The sequence below is a fragment of the Mesitornis unicolor genome, unplaced genomic scaffold, assembly GCF_000695765.1.
Source record: "Mesitornis unicolor isolate BGI_N332 unplaced genomic scaffold, ASM69576v1 scaffold8495, whole genome shotgun sequence".
Classification (NCBI taxonomy): Eukaryota; Metazoa; Chordata; class Aves; order Mesitornithiformes; family Mesitornithidae; genus Mesitornis; species Mesitornis unicolor.
Genome location: NW_010187481.1, coordinates 69337 through 87135, shown reverse-complemented (window position 1 = coordinate 87135; position 17799 = coordinate 69337). Strand labels below are relative to the sequence as shown.

Here is a 17799-nt window from a genome sequence, read left to right as displayed (position 1 = left end):
CACAGTAAAAAAGATTTTCCTCATGTTCACATGGAGACTCCTATGTTCCAGCTTGCACCCATTACCCCTTGTCCTGTCATTGGCTGTCACTGAGAAGAGCCTGGCTCCTTCCTCCTGACATTCACCCTTTACAAATTTATAAACATTAATGAGGTCACCCCTCAGTCTCCTCTTCTCCAGGCTAAAGAGACCCAGCTCCCTCAGCCGCTCCTCAGAAGGAAGATGCTCCACAAGCATCTCAAAGCATCTCAAAGCACAGCTTCGTCTGAATCACATGCTACTGGCTTGTGGTGAATTGTGGTGTTTTCAAACTGCACTGCTGACACAATTTTGAAGTAGAATACCCTGAAGGAAAGATGATGATGCATTTAAGTAATTGGACTGTGTATCCTGCATATACTTTTCAATTTTTTCATAGATGTACTCTGTAAATGTCTTGTTTAATTCCCTTGAGAGCCTGTTTGGGAAGAAGAGAAGGCAAGTCAGTGAAACTAGACCTACTGAACCTTTAAAAGCAAATTTCCAACAGCTGCCAACAAAACTTAAATTCATGGAACAGCTTGTTTCCTGGCAGCCAGGGATGCCGTGAAGTGGCCTCGGCCTCCATCCCACTTCCTAGAAGTGAGCCGAGATAGCGAGAGCATGGCCGCGCCGGCAGACCAGGAAGTACTGTCTGTTGCAACGCCTTCTGTAGATGCCCGTAACTCCAGTGCACACGAGGGCTGCCCTGCCGGCGTGGTGCCACCTCTATAATATAAACAACGCGCTCCGGCGAAGCTGCTGACACATCTTCTTTCAGGCGATGCATCAGGTGGGAGAGATGCAGCATGAGAGGAGGTAGGGCACTGCTTTGCTACAAAATGAAAGCAGGGGAGCTGCCCATAGCAGTTGTCAGTGCCTGTAAAATGTTCTCTTTACGTTTGTCTAGTGCTTTTATATTATTTTCCTTCCCCCCCCCCCTTTGTGGAGTAAGCCAAAGCTTTGAGTGTACTAGACATGCGTGGATGGGGGTGGTGGGGGTTAGGATGGTGAAACTGGAGAGTGTTACGGTAACATTAGAGTATATGCTTTTTGTGACTATCATTCATTCTGTGCAAATAACCTTAAGCTGTGGTTTCTCTTTTCATATATGAAGGAGACAGAAGCATATTATTTGTGTAACTTACACAAGTTTTGAAATTATGCAGTGGCACTTTTTTGATTACTTTTGTTGAGCAGAATGAATTTGCCTTCAGTTTTGCAGTTAGTGATTTTCATAGCATCTTGTGTGTCAGCCTGTGTGAGCAGTGAATCTTGCACACAGTGGAGAAGAGGCAAACGCTTTCAAAATAGGAAAATTTGACTGAATGCTGGCAGGAGCTCAAAAGCAATGACATACTCTGAAGAGGTACTCTCAGTTCAGTTTTACAACAGAGTAAATGTCAGGGCAGCCATATCCCCTTCAAATTAAATTAATAGACTGAGGCGAGCACTGGTGGTGTGGCTTTCTTTGGCTTGTGTTTCTTGCTTGTTGAAAGTGATTTGTAAGAAAAATTGAACTTTGTATTTTTGCTGTGAATCCCTCATTGCTTTTGAAAAGTGTTAAGGTTCGTGTTGCTCAAGATTCACACCTGAAATCTTTGCAAATTGGTTAGCAAAGGACTTCTTTTCTCTGGACTGCCTCTAGAGAGCATGGGTACATTTTCAAGGGAATCTGAACTGATGGGTTAAGAAGGATTCAGGATTCTGTCAATCTTGGTGAAAGCCAGAGACAGGAAATGTCTCATTAAAAGCAGGTTAGTAACAGTTATACAAAGTTAAATTGATTTTATTAGCTTTTTAGACAGTTAGAGGGAAAAATAGTTAGTGTCAGTGGAGAATGGCAGAGGTGATAGGAGTGTTAGCCCCATGGAGCAGCAAGGAGGTTATTTACATGAATGGCTGTTGCACACGCAGGCGGCTGGGAGGGAATGGCAAGGTTCAGCATCCTCAATGGGGGGTACTTCCCGTGTCTGTCCAAAGACATGTCCAGGCATCTTTTATCTTGATGAAGAATGGTCTGTTCTCTCTGGCTTATAAATGTTACATTTTATTTTTACTTTTCCAGAAATGTCATTTGACTCGCTGAAGAATTAAAACCGACAGTACCACAGAGCCGTGTGGGAGAAAAGGGGATTTTAGACGCAAGTGACACAATCAAGTATTGAGAAGTAAAGAGATTTGGATGGTTTCTCACCAAATGGAAGTTATCTAGGAAGCCATCTCTGAGACCACTGCATCTCTCCATCCCACTCCAGCTGCACAGAGACAGTGCTTTTGGCCCTGGACCATTAATAAAATGCTGGATTCAATCAAGTGTGTCCTGGTGGGAGACTCTGCAGTAGGGAAAACATCTCTCTTGGTACGTTTCACCTCTGAGACTTTTCCAGATGACTACAGACCCACCGTATATGAAAATACTGGAGTGGACGTCTTCATGGATGGAGTACAGATTAGCCTAGGTCTTTGGGACACATCTGGCAGTGATGCCTTCAAAGGCATTCGCCCCCTCTCATACCAACAGGCAGATGTGGTATTGATGTGCTACTCGGTGGCAAACCACAACTCCTTTCTGAACCTGAGGAACAAATGGATTGGCGAGATCCGCAGCCATTTGCCCCGCATCCCCGTTTTGGTAGTGGCTACTCAGACTGACCAGCGTGACACGGGGCCCTATCGTTCCTCCTGCATCAGCCCGATAGATGGGAAGCGGCTTGCCCAGGACATGCGAGCCAAAGGCTACTTGGAGTGCTCTGCCCTCAGCAACCGAGGGGTGCAGCAGGTGTTTGAGTACGCTGTGCGGACAGCAGTCAATCAAGCCAAAAGGCAGAACAGGAGGAAGCTCTTCTCCATTAACGAGTGCAAGATCTTCTGAGGACCATTGGCAGTGATTTTGCCCACATTCATTCTTTCTGTCTTCGCACAAAGATACCGTGGCAGAGAGGAAGGGAGGTGAATCAAAGGAGGACTCCTGGCAGGACCACAGTGCAGGTGCCCCTAGTGAGACAGATGTGCACTCTATCTCATCTGCTTGCCCGCTGACACACATGGGCACTATCTTGAAAAGTGAAATGTAGGGGTACATGCTCTAACTCACAAGCCTGTGTTTGGACTTTGCTAGCCTGGACTGGAGTGGGCCTAGCCTGGAGATCTGCAGATAGTAGCTGTGCTGACTCTGTTGTTGATGATGATGATGTCACTTGGTTCTTGGTTTGTCTGCATTTATTTAATGACAACCTTCTAAGTGGATCAACCCCTTGACCTCTTGATATGTCTGTCCATGTTGAGGTTTTTTTTACTTTAAGAGCTTAGTGTACAAAATCTGATGATTGTGTATTCTATTTAAAATACTCTCGTATTCACTGTTGTAAAATCTTGACAGTTTGTTTTCATATTTTGGAGGTTCTTCTTTTAGTTAACAACAGAAGCAATTGTCCTATCCATATAATAAATGGCCTGCAGGCAAGCCTAGCACTTCTTCGACATACCCAAGTCACTGCGTAACAGTAGTTAAATCCAGTATGTCCCACATAAAAGTGATCAAAACTTTGTGACATTTGACAACTATTCTGTGGCTTTGTTATCTTAAATTCTGTTCCTCTGCAATGTGGTCAAAGAGGAGATGAACCAGGAAGAATCTAACCTAGACCTCACCTGGTTACAACCCCAGAAGGGCTGGCTTGCAGTCAGGGCTGGTTTAGATGTATGGTTTGGGTGGCAGAGACAGATCTGTGCTATCATCACCTCTGCTGTTCATGTCATAATTCTGGAGGCAAAAGATTTCATTCTCCAGGGTTGAAAGCTATTTTTTCATGAGCACTAAAATTCTCACATTTTTAGTACACTTCCTTTCTAAACAGTGGTCTTAGTGAAACCAATCACCTACTATCGTAAAAAACTAAGTACATGGCAATGTTGAATGTGCATATTTTAGAATGGCTAAAGAACATATTTTTTTTAGCTTGTATACTAGGGATAACTGCCTGGGTTGTATCAAATGAGACTGAAACAGGTTTTGCATCCTGGAGAGCCTGGCAAATCTAAGAGTCAAATCCTGACGTACCTCCTTGGGCCAAGTTACCCTCCTGCTCAAGAACCCAGGCTGAGGAGGTAGAAACTCCAGGTGGGTAAGAGCACTCTGCTGGAAGACAGAGTGGGGTCAACATGCAATGCTGTACATTCCTCCTGAGTTGTGGTGTTCCCCTCCTCCGAGGTTATCTGTTCCCTCTGCCCCGCACTACCTCTCAGATCTTGCAGATCTGTCTCATCCCAAGGTTTCTGCTGCCCACAGCAGAAATCCCCTGGGGGATTTGTTATTGCAGCACGAGTTTTATTCTCCCTTTCTCTGTCCTTCAGCTAGCTCAGAACTGACCTTTGAGGGGCTTATAGCATGGTGCTATAAAAGAGAGCACATAGCATGGTAGGATGATTCCCTCTCCACATGGATCCCGAGAGACTGACCTGTGTCTGTTTTAACTGATGCATTTCAACAGGGATGGATGCAGTGTATTGCCTGATTCAAATCTTAGGTAGGACTTCAGGAGTTACCCTACTAAGCAAATAAGCTGTAGCTCAGCTCTTATCTATCTATAGTTTGTCTGTGTAAAACTGGTTGGGTGCTTTTCTCCATACTCTGTTCTCTATAAAGAGAAATTCCAAATTAAATCATTCCCCTCTTATGAAACCCAGAGATGATCGCACCTGTGATGTAGCTGAGCAAGTATTTGCATTGCGAGCACCTTGAATAGCAGTGGTGCATAGGAGACGTGATGGTGTGATCATCCCACCAGCTCCCAGGCTGGTGAATACTTGCCGCTCATCAACCTGATTGTAAGGGAGGCTTTGGTCATAAAAACATATTGGTCTCATGTGAGGTTTTCATATCAGCTTTAAATCTTTACAAGCTTCTGCACCTGAGCACACAAGATAAGGGCTCCCATCACCGCCCATCTTTCCTGTACTCTTCTCTTTCCTACTTCTCCTTCTGTTTGCAAAACTTCAGGTGTTGATTGCAAATCTTTTGCACCCTGAAACACTAAACCTGACATGTTTGTAAAAGAACCTGAATGGCGTGATACTTATGCAGAGTTGCATGAGTGGCTATGTGTTTGCAGTCCTTGACTGAAAAATCTTTTTGCTTTTAGAAGAAATATGTTTCTACATTTCAGCGCTTGCAATGCCTCTTCACTGAAAGTTTTGGGTTTTGTAATCCTAATTTAAAAGTAGCTATTATTACAGCTTGACCATTAAAGACCACATGCAAAATGTCATGTTGTGAATCTTCAAATCTGTTGCAATTGGGGACATTTTTGTTATGGCCCACACTCCACTAACAGATTTAATACCCGGTTTCATCAACTTTTTTTGAGACATATTTTTGCCAGCATGTTCTATTAAATGGACTTTTTGTTCTCTGTGGGCTAAGCTTTGTTTACAACAGTTCATGCTGCTATTTTTATATGCTGAAGGGCAGTAACTTCTAGGCCAGGATACTGTGCTGTGGTATCTGCCGTGGGATGCTGGATTCAGGGACCAGAAGGCTCCAGAGAGTTGTTGTATCAGACAAAGCCAAATGAAGATGCACTTCAGAATCATGCCACAGCTGAAAATCACATCTCAGCTGTATTCACTTCACAAAGCTTGTTACAGTGATTACAAAATGAAGAATTCATGGTTTGCTTGCAGTTCAGTGAAGCAAAGTGGATAGGCTTCCCCGAGATGCCTGAGCTGATGGTATGGGATGCGCAGGGAATTTTGGAGTGGCTTGACATACTCTTGATTGTGCATCCTAGAGCTGGGGCAAAGTGTGAGGCCACTAAGAGCTGGCTGATTTTTAAAATCAGATTGGGGAGAGGATAAAGTAACAGGAGGATTTTAGTTTGGTGCTCTGTGAAAAAAAAAAAAAGAAGTTCAAATTTTCACAGCCTGGTTATTTTCAGACTCTCAAAGCTAAAAGGCACTTTTCACTGGGAACAAACTGTGAAGTACATTATTTTAGTGCTTGTAATTACGCAGCTTTCCCTGATGTGCTCAAAAAGTGACTCAACTCAGATGCTGCGTGAAATCTGGACAGATCAGGACTCAATCAATTTGGCCAAATGGCTTCAGGGGGTGGAGCTTGCACAGATGCAGCCGTGCTCCCTGCAGCATGAACGGTGGGGAGCTGCGGAGGCCTCCCCCGAAACCCTACCAGGGTGGTTTTGGGTGTTAGTTGGGCAACAGGGCCTCTGGGTAAAGCTTGGCGGTAAAAATCGGGCTCTAATATTCAAAAGACATTCAAACGACAGCTGGGCACACAGATGAAGTTTCAACTTATTTTGCTTTGAAAAACAGAGGGTTGGGGAAGACAGAAACAAGGTGCAGCCTTGCCTTGGTTGGATCAAGCTGTTCAGCTGAAGGGAGAGACCTTGCCCCCTGAAACGTTCCCTTTCTGTCTTCTCAAACCAATCCATTTCAGCTTGTTACTCCTTTTTTTTTTTTAATTTTCACTTGCTATTAAAATAGGTTAAAACTTAAGAAAAAAGAGAGAAAATACTTAGAACTTAAAGTGAGAATGGCAATAGCACTGTTATTTTTGTGAGCGTCTAATTTCTCATTTTGACAGAAGAAGTAATTTTGATTCACTAATTGTTCTACTGAACTCTGCAAGTCAGATAAAAAGTCGACTAGATATACAATTGTGATAAAAATTGGAAACTATTCTTTTGGCAGAAAAAATAAGCATTTTCCTTTAGGAATTTGCAAAATGTGGTGAGGACATGTTACATTGTTTTAAATATAGATTTCCCAGTCTTGTTATACTTACTTGACCTGCAGCATACAATATAAATATTTTCTAGGAATAAATAATAAAAATATGTTTCAGATCTTCTCCTCGCCCCTCCAATTTTTCGTATGTGAAATTATTCAGGCTTGTTAGATATAATTGAAACAGTTTTGCCTGATATTTGCAATTAACAGTTTGCAACAGTTTGCACCATTTGTGCCATTTTTGTGGATATAATTGCTAAGGTGTGTGATCACATACTAGCTGATGCTTATGTTGATAAAGAAAAAGCATTTAAAGCAGTCTTTTTATATATGGCTCTACTATGAAATAAATCACCACAGGGATCAGACAGAAAGTAAAAAGAAATGGTGCTCTGACATCTCAGCCTTTTCTGTATTACTACTGCATTCAACTGAATACAGCCATTAAAATAATTTCAAATAAATGGGGCAATTCATGTCTCTTAGCTCTTTCTCCTAATGCCCTTGCCACACAAGGCTCAGGTTAATATACAAAGAATAAAAAGCTTCATTTCAGATCATCAGAACGGCTTGTCTGCTCTTGCCTTTGTGAGCAAGTTAACTACCTTCACTTAATTAAAAGTCAGTTCAGCCTCTGAAAAAAAGCCAGATATAAGCACAGTCAGGTTAGGCAAACTCCCTTGCTCTGAAACGACAGTAATGAACTCTTGTCTCTGGAGGTGAGGAAACATCTTTTATGTCGCAGAGATTTCCTTCACAGCTGTAAGCGCGAAAACGCCTGAACTGTTATTATCGTGTACCTGTCCTAGCTGATCTGCATGCCCTTCATCTCATGCTCTGAGCAGCCAGTTGTTGAGAACAAAACTCAGGGAGAAAGCAACCTTTGTGCATATCTCGTTATTTATATTGCTGTAATTATTTAACTACAGCTATGGTGACCTTTCCACTGCCCTGGACCCCTTACTCCATCACGGCGCAACCACTCAGCTGCTCTGTGCCAGCATGGTCTGTGCTGCTTGGAAGGCAGAAGAAGAGCATCGCCACCAGGCAGCCTTGCCCACACAACCCAGATGGGTTTTAAACAGAACTGTAGAAATGCTCCTCAGGGCTCCCCCTTACCAGGCATCACAGGCAATCACCCTACTCTGCAGACAGAGCTGGCCCTGCCTCAGTCACTTGCAGTGACAGATTTATTCTGTGTGCCATTTCTAAAGAATCAACGTGTCTCTAAGTCATTACCCAGCCCTGGTTTCTGCTGGTAGCATGGGCTGGAGGGCACATCTCAGCTTTGCTGGCGCTGGGCTCCAGCTGCTGTATTTGGGAGGGGGGTCTGAAAGCACCGAGCCAAACCCTGCAGCACATCCCTTCCTGAGCGTGGGGAGCTGACGTCCAGCCTCCTGAGAAGTGAATTAGTTATTAGCAAACAAATAATAGTTGTAGTTATTAGCAAACAAATAATAGCTGTCACTGCCTTTCTGGTTTTGGAGAAGTGAATGAGCGACATGCCCGTCTCGGATCTTTCACAACCACCCCACACAGGGCTGGCTGGAGGGGATTTTTGTCATTGCTGTGCTCACCTTGGGCAGCTGTCGCTGTGATTCATGCAGAGGTGGAGTAGATCACAGGCCTGTGTGTGTCAGTGGTTGTTTCTGTCTCTGGAAAAGAGGAAGGAAACGACGACCAATGCCTCCGTGCAGTGTGAGGTGCTCGCTCGCCCGTGTCTGCAGAGTTTCCAAGAAGCCTCAGCAGGCACCGGCTCCCGTGGGTGCCACAGGAGCTCCTGGCTAAGCCTTGGAGGACGTGAGCTGACCCGCGGTGGCTCTTGCACTGAGACCCAGCTGTCTCCCCCCACCCCCTGGGCTGCCTTCCCCAAATAGTCTATCCACTGTTCAAGTACCACAAAAGGGTGAGATTTTCAAAAGAGCAGGCTTTGCTTTGAAAATCAAGATCCCTTGCAAATGCTGACTGCCCCAGAGGTGATTGAGTGTGTCTGCTAGCCACAGGCAGAGCTGTGGTGTCCAAAGGTGCACAACCAGCCCCAGGGTGTGAGGAGAGAGACCAATACTCTGCAACTTGATAGATTACTTAATTATGTAGAAGGAACTGGAGGAAGACTTAGGTGTCTGATATGCCAAACCTCTCATAACACATAAGCAACTTTCTCAGAAAACTCTGGTTTTTAATATATAAAATGCTAAGTGACTTTCCGGCTATTGTTTTGACTAAACACTTGCATTTATCTGCCACCGTGACACCAGATCTGCTGCTTAAAAGCCAGTGTCAGTGCCATCCTGCTGTGACGGATGCACTGTTCAACACCGCACAACCCATGTAAGGGCTAAAGGTCACAGGATTTCATAGGAGACTGGTTTAGGACTTCTAATGGATCTTGGGCATTAAAATATATACATATATTTTAAATTATTATGTAGTATGTGGAATTTGTGCTGGTACCTGATCCATCATAGAATTATTGACCAACCAAACCAGAGCTGCAGCCTTGGCTCATGATTAGGGCATTGGCTTAGACAATGAACATTGCTGCTTAATCCTTCTCCCATCTGGCCAAGCCCCAGAGCTTGGCCAAAGCCAGGTCAGGTCAATGGGAAACTTTTAAATTTGTACAGACTCCTGATCAGGCCTTTGTAAGCCTGCACAAGTCACTTTTAGACACACAACTCCAAACTGACAGCTGGTGTAACCGACCTGTTCATGATCAGCTTGACCCAAATTCAAGGATTCACCTTGCCTGAGCCTGCTCTCATGAATGGCAGGATGATGAACTGCAGACCTGAAATGCTGCTGCACAGACACCCTGGCTGTCCCCGGCCCCACTGCCACAGCTGGATGACACTGGGACAGCTGCGGCTCTGCCTGCCCCCCACGTGAAGTGGGGAGATGGCAGTGACCTTTTTTTAGAGTACTTTCAGATCAGTTATGAAAGATCTTGGTGCTGGTGGGTACTTTTGAGTTGCAAGGTTCTAGCTTCCCTTCTGAGAAATATTTCTGCTGGTGGGTTTGGCCTGCAGAATTTGCTCTGAATAGATTTGTAACACAGCTTTACAGGATTAGGGCTTTCCAGCATTTCAATTCACTGAAAGCATAGGGACTAGGTAAGCATAAGGGACAGAAAGAGAAGTGACAATATATAACAATGCACTAATTACTCTTTTAACAGATTGTAATCACAACTATCAACATGATACCCTTTTTAATTGTACAAAACATGGGCATGGCCTGAGCTACTATCTGATTAATCAGTGACATGTTTAGTAATCAAATTCTCCCTGAGTGTGTTATACTGAGTGCTGGGAGGGTAAAGCAGAGGGAAGGTCCCTCCATACGCCTACCTGCTCTTTCTGGAGCGTGCTCTTGCATTCCCAGTAGTGACTGGACTCTGGGCTGGACTGACCTCCATGTGTACAATAGGGACATTCTCACAGCAAGGATTTAGTGCCAGATTGATGGGTCTCACTGAAATCTCATAACCTTGAAACTGTTTCCTTTACGGGTGAACAGAGGAGACTGAACACAACCTGAGCAAGAAGTTAGGTTTAGCATGACCAGGGAGGGTAGCTGTGAGACTAGCAGCTGTGGCCTTTTCACCCTTAGAATGTCACTCTTCCATGATAAAATACTGGAGGGAAATTTTACCAATATGTTCCCCAAATTGTTTCTTTGTGATGGGAAAGATTTTTTTTTCTGCAGTGGGAACAGTCAGGGGTGCCCATGTGGAGCCCCAGGCTCCCAGTGCAGTACAAGACATAACTCAAGGAGATTAACTCAAGAAAAGGAACTTCTGACTCTGCTCCACGTCTTCTGCAATTTTCAACCTAGCTGCCAAGAAAACTGATGCACAGTCCTTGCTTTGGAGCATCCTCAAAGTTTTGGCTCTCTAATGTGCAGCGCCATAGCTTTGTTAATTTTCTCTGACTATCCAGAGGCATTTAAAGAAAATGAGGCATATTTACCCAAGAAATTCCCCTTCTGCTTTCATAGCTGACACATGCTTTTGACTCCCACTACAGAGATGTCACAATTTAACTTTTAATTTACAGATGAAATAAATCCTATGAGCCTCGCCTAGCAAAAAGATTAGTCGGGAAGTTGCTTTCCCCCTCTGAGAACAGCTGCTTCTGGTGGGCTCGATCTTTGCAATAGGTGTCAGCCAACACCGGTGGAGTTAATTCTCTGAGAAACTGCACAGCAGGGACTGGAGGGATATCACTGCATTGCATATTAAACACAGGAGTGATATGGCTTTAAGCAGAGACCACAAATAGCGTATGAAAACAGAGATGGGTTCTGGAAAGATCTAAGGCAGAAAGGCTTGGTTAACTGGGTTCCTGAAAAAAGACCGATTTCTGATGGGGATCTGGGACAAATCGCTCAGGGATGCTATTGAACTATCGAGAATTATCAGGGCATTCTCCAAGCTTAGACGTCTCCAGGGCAGTGACACTATGCATACAACAGAAGAACCAAAACAGTGGGAAAACTGAAACCTGAGGCAGGCTGGCTTGAAAAAAACCTACCTTTAGCTCCACAAAATCCATTTGCTGAGTTGTGTGCGCTCTGATGAACACGAGAAGCTATGAGCATGGCAGACTTGAAGCGTGAGGTGCAGAAGCAGCAGTGGACCACATCATGTCACAGGAGTCTGCAAGTTCTGGGAGAAGACACCCACGGCAGGAGGAGAAGATGAAAGCCTGAGAGCTCAGAGATGCTCTTCACAAAAGCAATAGGAGATGGGCAGAGTTGGCATGAACGTGAACGGAAATTACGTTCACTTCTCTACAGGGCAGAGGTATGTAAGCTACTGCAGTGCTAAAGATAATTATGTAGCACTTAAAAGAAACCCCTGGGCTGTGGAAAAAAAAGCTGTGCCAGGGCCTCTGAAAACTTGCAGGTATATGAAAAGATAGGGAAGTAAAAGCTTTGATTTGACCTGGAAAGTTGCTGCCACTTTGTGAAGGTGATGCTGTGCTTTTCTGTTGGAAACCTGGAGAAGGGGGACTCTGAAGCATGGTCCCATGCTGGTGTTGCCCTGACAGGTACATATTACAGAGAAATGAGCCATGCTTTCTCTGAAGCATGAAGGGAAGGAGGGGATGAATCAGCCATTTTGCTGACAAGGTCTCCGAGAGGCAGCAGACTAAGACAGCTGAGCCACAACTGAAATGAAGGAGAGGAGCCATGTGGATACCTGGGGTGGCAGCAAAGTGTCCACCAAGTCACATGGATGTCCCAGGGGCTGTGGCAGGACCGTGTCTGACAAGGCTGAGCCTAACTCTTACCATCCCCTGACTTCGCTGGGATGGGGATGAGAGACGGCTGGGATGGGCTTCTGAGGGACATCTGTAGTGCACATAGGCAGCAGCATGCAGAGGTGCCTGAGCTAAAGCCTCTAGCCACTTAAGTGGGAAGCATGTGCCAATGTTGATGGAGCACTGAGAGATAGGTTCACCACAATGGCAGGTCCCACTTTCACCTGGGTTTAACAGGGTGCAACGGGCTTCAGGACTGGGCTGTGAGACACTGGAACACCAGAATTTGCAGTAGAAGCTTGCCAGGATAATATAGTAATCACAGCAAGAGGTGCAAAAAAATGAAAGGAAAATAATGACAAATCCATTGTGTGCCTCCAGTGCATGCACAGCTTTACATGACAGCAAGCAGCTGTGAAGTTTGCATCCCTGCAAACATCTCGTGATTTGTTGCTCCCAGTGGGATGTGCATGAAGGAGCCACGGCTGGATCAGGCAGTGACCGTGACGGACTGAGGTCTGCTCCTCCTTGATCTCACAAATATTGCGCAGGACACGGAGGGCAAACAGGAGACAGAATCAGAGTCAAACATGCCAGACTCAAGTCTGCAAAACCAGGATTTCTGTCATCACCTCTCATGGACATTCACTGGCCATATAGAAGTAATTGAAGGGATCTGGTAATGACTTCAAAATGACAGGGAGGTAGGTAGGACTGCCACTTATGGAGGTTGGTGCAGGAGCTCCATTTTTCTCTGTGGATTGCGGATCAGGAGCTGGGGCTGGGGCCAGACCTATTTGAACTCAACAAAGAGGCAGGAGGTGTGGAAAGTACAGGTGTTGTGTGTGCCTATCAGACCAACTGGAGGTGTAAAGCATCCATGGTATCTGACAATGCAGTCACATTTCTGCTTCCCCATGAGGAACCATACTTGAACAAAAGAGCCAGCCTGTAGGAGCATGCTTTCCATTGACCATGCCAGATGCCTGGGGAGTGAAACTCTCCCGTGAATTCCTCTGCATCCATTTTCTGATGGTTGTCTGGGACAAGACCTGCAGGAATGGAAATGTCACCTCCTGATGTGGTGACCACATTCTCAGGTTTGAACACATTGGCAACACAGTGAATCAGGGGCTGCCAGCTGCCGAATGTCCAAACAGCAATGTGTCACTCTTGCTCCCAGTCTGACCAGTTTTACACGGTAGATTCCTATCTTTATCAGTCTGGGGTCTTCCACTCTTGGTCCTCCCACATGTGCAGTACAACATTTGCAAAATAATTTTCCTTTCACAAACTGAGCATGTACATGGAACAGATCATTAAGGATTAGGTCTGCATCTTGTGCCTCCTTCCAGCAAGCTCCCTCTCGATGTAGCAAGATGTTGATGAAGCTGCAAAACCACTTGAATGACTGTGACAGAGATGCCGCTTGGACATAGCAAGACAATTCCCCAAAGACAAATATAAAAGCAAACATTTCTACAATGCAAAAGTGGGTTGGGGTCACAGAGTGAAAAATATTGGCAAGAAGAAGGATGGAGATGATGCAGCCTGCAAGAGCTGGCACCAACTGGATTTTGCAGTCACTGCTCTGTGCTCTTTGTGGCTAAGTGTGAACGTTGCCAGGGTTGCGATGAGAATTCAGTTGCGTACTTGGCTTCAGTTGGCTCAAGTCTGAGTCAATCGCTGAATGATCCAACAATGCACTAATTTAGCATTAACCAGCACAAAATTAAGCCCACAGTAAATGGCACAAACAGAAATAATCTTTTTTCTTTCTTTCTCTGAAGTGTCCAGCAGTTTGTTTAGCAAACTGATTTTACAGGACCACAAAGCTGCTCCAAGTTTCAAATTCATGGAGAGCTTGCACTTACTGCAAGGAATAATTTACAGTTTTGAGGTGTATATGGTGTAGTTATGGTGAACTTAGTTCAAATGTGTAAAATACAGCTTACTGGGATGGTCTGTGCACCTGCACGTGGGAACATCTGACGAGCAGTTTAGGTTCAGAACTGCACTAGACCACTCGATCAAAAGTACAGCTGTAACAGCAACAATGGTGAAGGCTCTAACAATGAGAGGAACGTAAGGATGTGGTTTGCTCTCAAGTAGGTCTTGAAAGAAGGTAGGAGGGGGAAGGAGGAGAGAGGTGGGCTGCTGTAAGCAGAACGGTAGGAGCTAAAGCATAGTGAAAGGAAATAGCTGAGGCTATGGAGAGTGAAAAAGGTTACTGAGAACTGTAGAAATTAGAGAAGTGACAATGTGGCTGAAGGGAGCTTTTCCTCAGCTCTGCACCCCTGTTTTCAAAAGCTGCTCACTCATTGTGGTTTGCAGCACAAAGGGGTATTTGGACAATTTGCTCTGATTCTTCTGCTGATGGAAGCACAACAAAAGTGACATCCCAGGCTAGGAATTCACTGATCAACAGGCAGCATGAGGAATGACCTGCATTTGAGGGTCAAGTCAAAGAGCTCACTTGCGAAGTCAGCCTCTGCTGCATAGGAAAGCCTGGAAAGGTGACTAAGGCCACCCCCGACCCATCGCTCTCAGGCAGAGTTAGAGGCAAAGCCTAATACACTCCCTTAAAAAAGCAAATTTGCTTTGTAGCTGCACAGCAGCAGGCTGTGACACCTGCGTGTGGTCCCACACTTGCCTCCTCAGTTGCCTGCACCTCTCCGAAACTTTGCACAGGGCTCAGGGGACTGCGGCACAGGGGATGGGGTGGCTGCCCCTTGGCCAGCGCAGCTCTGCCCAGGACCAGGAGCTTGGTTCTGCACCCATGGGAAGAAGTCTGAGATCAGAAGCGAGCAGGCGGGTATTTTGGAGGTGCTGGGGTGGGGGTGCTGTGGAGAGAGGACAAAGCATCTGTGAATGCCCCAGGGTGTGGGGAGGCACTAGATCTGTGGTACCCAGTGACACCAAGTGGTAGCAGCCAGGGTGCAGTAGTGTTTGTGGCAATGAAAGCTGGAGCTGATATTTTCCTCGGTGCTCAGTGCCTGCATACTTACTACAGACATCAGGAACTGGTAGAGAAACCCAAAACCTGGTGAGCTTGCGTTGCTAAAGCAAAGGTTTCCAAGATACAGCCTCACCCTAAACAAGTTTTACATCTGACTTAGGAGCTTTTCACTCTGCTGGAACCCAAGCTATGGCACTGATCTTGCCCAGGTTTCATGCAGACTGGCTGGAAGCAGCCTGCCAGGTGTGCAACAGTTTGCACTAACAGTCTCATTTGCCAGTTGAATGATCAGAGCAAAAACAAATCACCTTGTGCCTATGATAAAGTGACACAGAAAGCCTTCAGAGAATGTCCTGTGGGACCAGTGCTCTGCTACGAAGTCCTGCAGATGCTTGAGAGACCAGGTGGGTTGTGGTGATGCATGATCCTCTTGGGATATGAGCTCTACATGCTGGTGGGTTTTGGCAGGGTTTGCTTTTGGAACTATATGACTACTCTGAGCGTTGCTCAGAGCAGAGCTGCTAGCCCAACAGCTGGTATTTCAAAGTGTTTTAGATCCACGTGCCCATCTGCACGGCACTTCAGAAGACTTGTCAGGGAAGGAGCCTTCACAGAATTGAACAGAGACGAAAGATTAGTGATCAGCAGCTGTAGGTAATACAGTCGTGGGCTGTATTCTTCTCTCCTTGCCTTGCAAGGGCTTGCTCACAGGCTCTGTCAGAGCCAGCCGTTTGAAGATGTGCAATGGTATGGGCAGAGGTCTGCTGCTGTCTCCCACCTGCTCTCCCAAAAAACAAGCCCAGAAGTGTAGCACAGATGAATAGGTACTTCTGACACACAATTCATTTGGTCTATTCCAGACGTAGGTAAGGTGAACCATGCCCCAGAAAAGCAAGTTTCTCTCAGCTGTAAAAAGAGTCCAGACAACTCACTCTGCCATAGCTGTCTATGCTGGGACATCTGAAGATGCGGAGCTTCATTTCCACCCTTGTCTACAGACACTGTGCTCAGACCACAGCTAGCACAGCTGCTGGGACCATTCTGATGCTGTTCTGGGGAGTCCCGCTGCAGCTATCGGCACTGCGGTGCCCATACATCACAGCAGCGCGGGTCAAGCTGTCTTTTCCAGGGATGTGTCTCAGAGGTGGATGAGTTCAGCTGAGATCACAGCATTTTCACTTAAGTTGTTTGCATATTTCCATGACATTTTAAAGAACTGAGTATCTCTGAGGTTGAATTTAACTGAAATTTGCCAACACGTTAACAAGTTTTTGGAGAGGAGAAAAGCAGGCAGCAATCACATAATCCTTGTTTTCTTAGGAATTCAGATGACTAGACTGATAGCCTATTTCTGTGGTTAGTCTGATCCCTACAGAAAAATCTTTCCAAACAAACAGCATATTCAGCTACATAATGCATATGAATGCTACTGTTGAAACTGTGGGCAGAGACACAACAAAACAGATTTCTACTTGCATTCAAACCTGATTTTATATTACAATGCCATTTAGAGTGATGGAGGCACTTGTAACAGCTATTGTTTGTCTTTCTGAAGTTAATTGCACTTTAAAGGTGTTTTTTCCCCATCTGTCACACCAGAGGCAGAACTAGAAACTGCCAGGAACGACTTTTTGCAACAAAGCAGCATAAAGGTACGATCATCTATATTTGACGTAGAATCAAATAAAACTCAGAGGAACTGTAGACGAAGGTAAGCTTATGGGCCCAAATGTTTGAAGTTCAACTTCTGCTTCAAGATCAAGAGAGGCTTATCCTGCCCTGTAGATTTGAGGAATTTAATCTCATGGCAGCCACTTCAGAGACTTCCTGTTGGATAAAGTCAGCTGTGATGCCAGATTTAGGATTTATTGAGACAAAGATGGACACCGATGGGGTGTGAGGGAAGTGCAGCGTGAATGCACAGCCTGATGCTAATACAATGGATAGAGCCCTCCCTCTTTAGCCATCCTCCCTCACAAAATGGTTCCCATCAGCTTTGCAGCTGGAATTAAATCCAGAGGGGAATGCAGGATTCATTTTGATATTGTATTCATGGTGAAAATTGTCTGTACTTGTATTTTTATCCATGAAGTTTTCTGCCAAAGCAGATGTGGGTTAAATCTAATAATTTAAATAAAGTATCACATATCAATTACACTCTAAGATTAAGACCTTAAAGTCTTTCACTACATGGTGGAGAGTGTTTGGGCGATCACCCAGCATGAAAGTGGCCTTCTCTCCTGAAGGGAATGGAAATTTTTTAACTCGGCACAGGTTTAGCGAGCTGCAGCATGGAAAGAGTGAGGCTCTGACTCATCTACTCTGCAAACAACTGCATGAGACTGCAGTTTCACTTTTTGATGTGGTCTCCTTATAGAAGTGTATGCCAGCTGAATTATCATGATGAAATGCTATTCCTTCCACCCGGCTAAGCGCTCGGAAATTTAACTTGAGGTTCTGGGGAGGAGAGCTGAAGCTGCTATAGTGGGTGTTGTAGCCACAGTTTAAGCAATAACTCAGTCCTTAGCACCTTCAGGGTGGAGTTGAGCTCTCCCACCCACTCTCTTTATCCTCTTCATGGAGGAGATAAGGGAGATTCATGCAGAAAGGACTGGGTCTTGTCCTCTGAGGTTCACACACATGAGAAAGGAGGCCTCTGCTGTCTACATGCCAGGAATTTTTTATTATATAAAGTGCTTGGAGGGATTAGGGCAGTGTGTTTTATCAGAAAACGTCCTGTGTTTTATCAGTGATGTAATGAGAGAAGAGGGAGAAGCTCACAAATGCACTGTCCCTCCGCTGTCC

The 17799-nt window shown here is 45.2% G+C and overlaps 1 protein-coding gene across 1 annotated transcript; it reads left to right on the top strand.

Moving 5' to 3' along the window:
• The first annotated feature begins 2295 nt into the window (after positions 1-2295).
• RHOH (ras homolog family member H) lies at positions 2296-3063 on the top strand. Its single transcript, XM_010185460.1, has one exon. It carries the CDS (start codon positions 2318-2320, stop codon positions 2891-2893), a length of 576 nt encoding a protein of 191 aa, XP_010183762.1. The 5' UTR covers positions 2296-2317; the 3' UTR covers positions 2894-3063.
• Positions 3064-17799: the final 14736 nt, after the last annotated feature.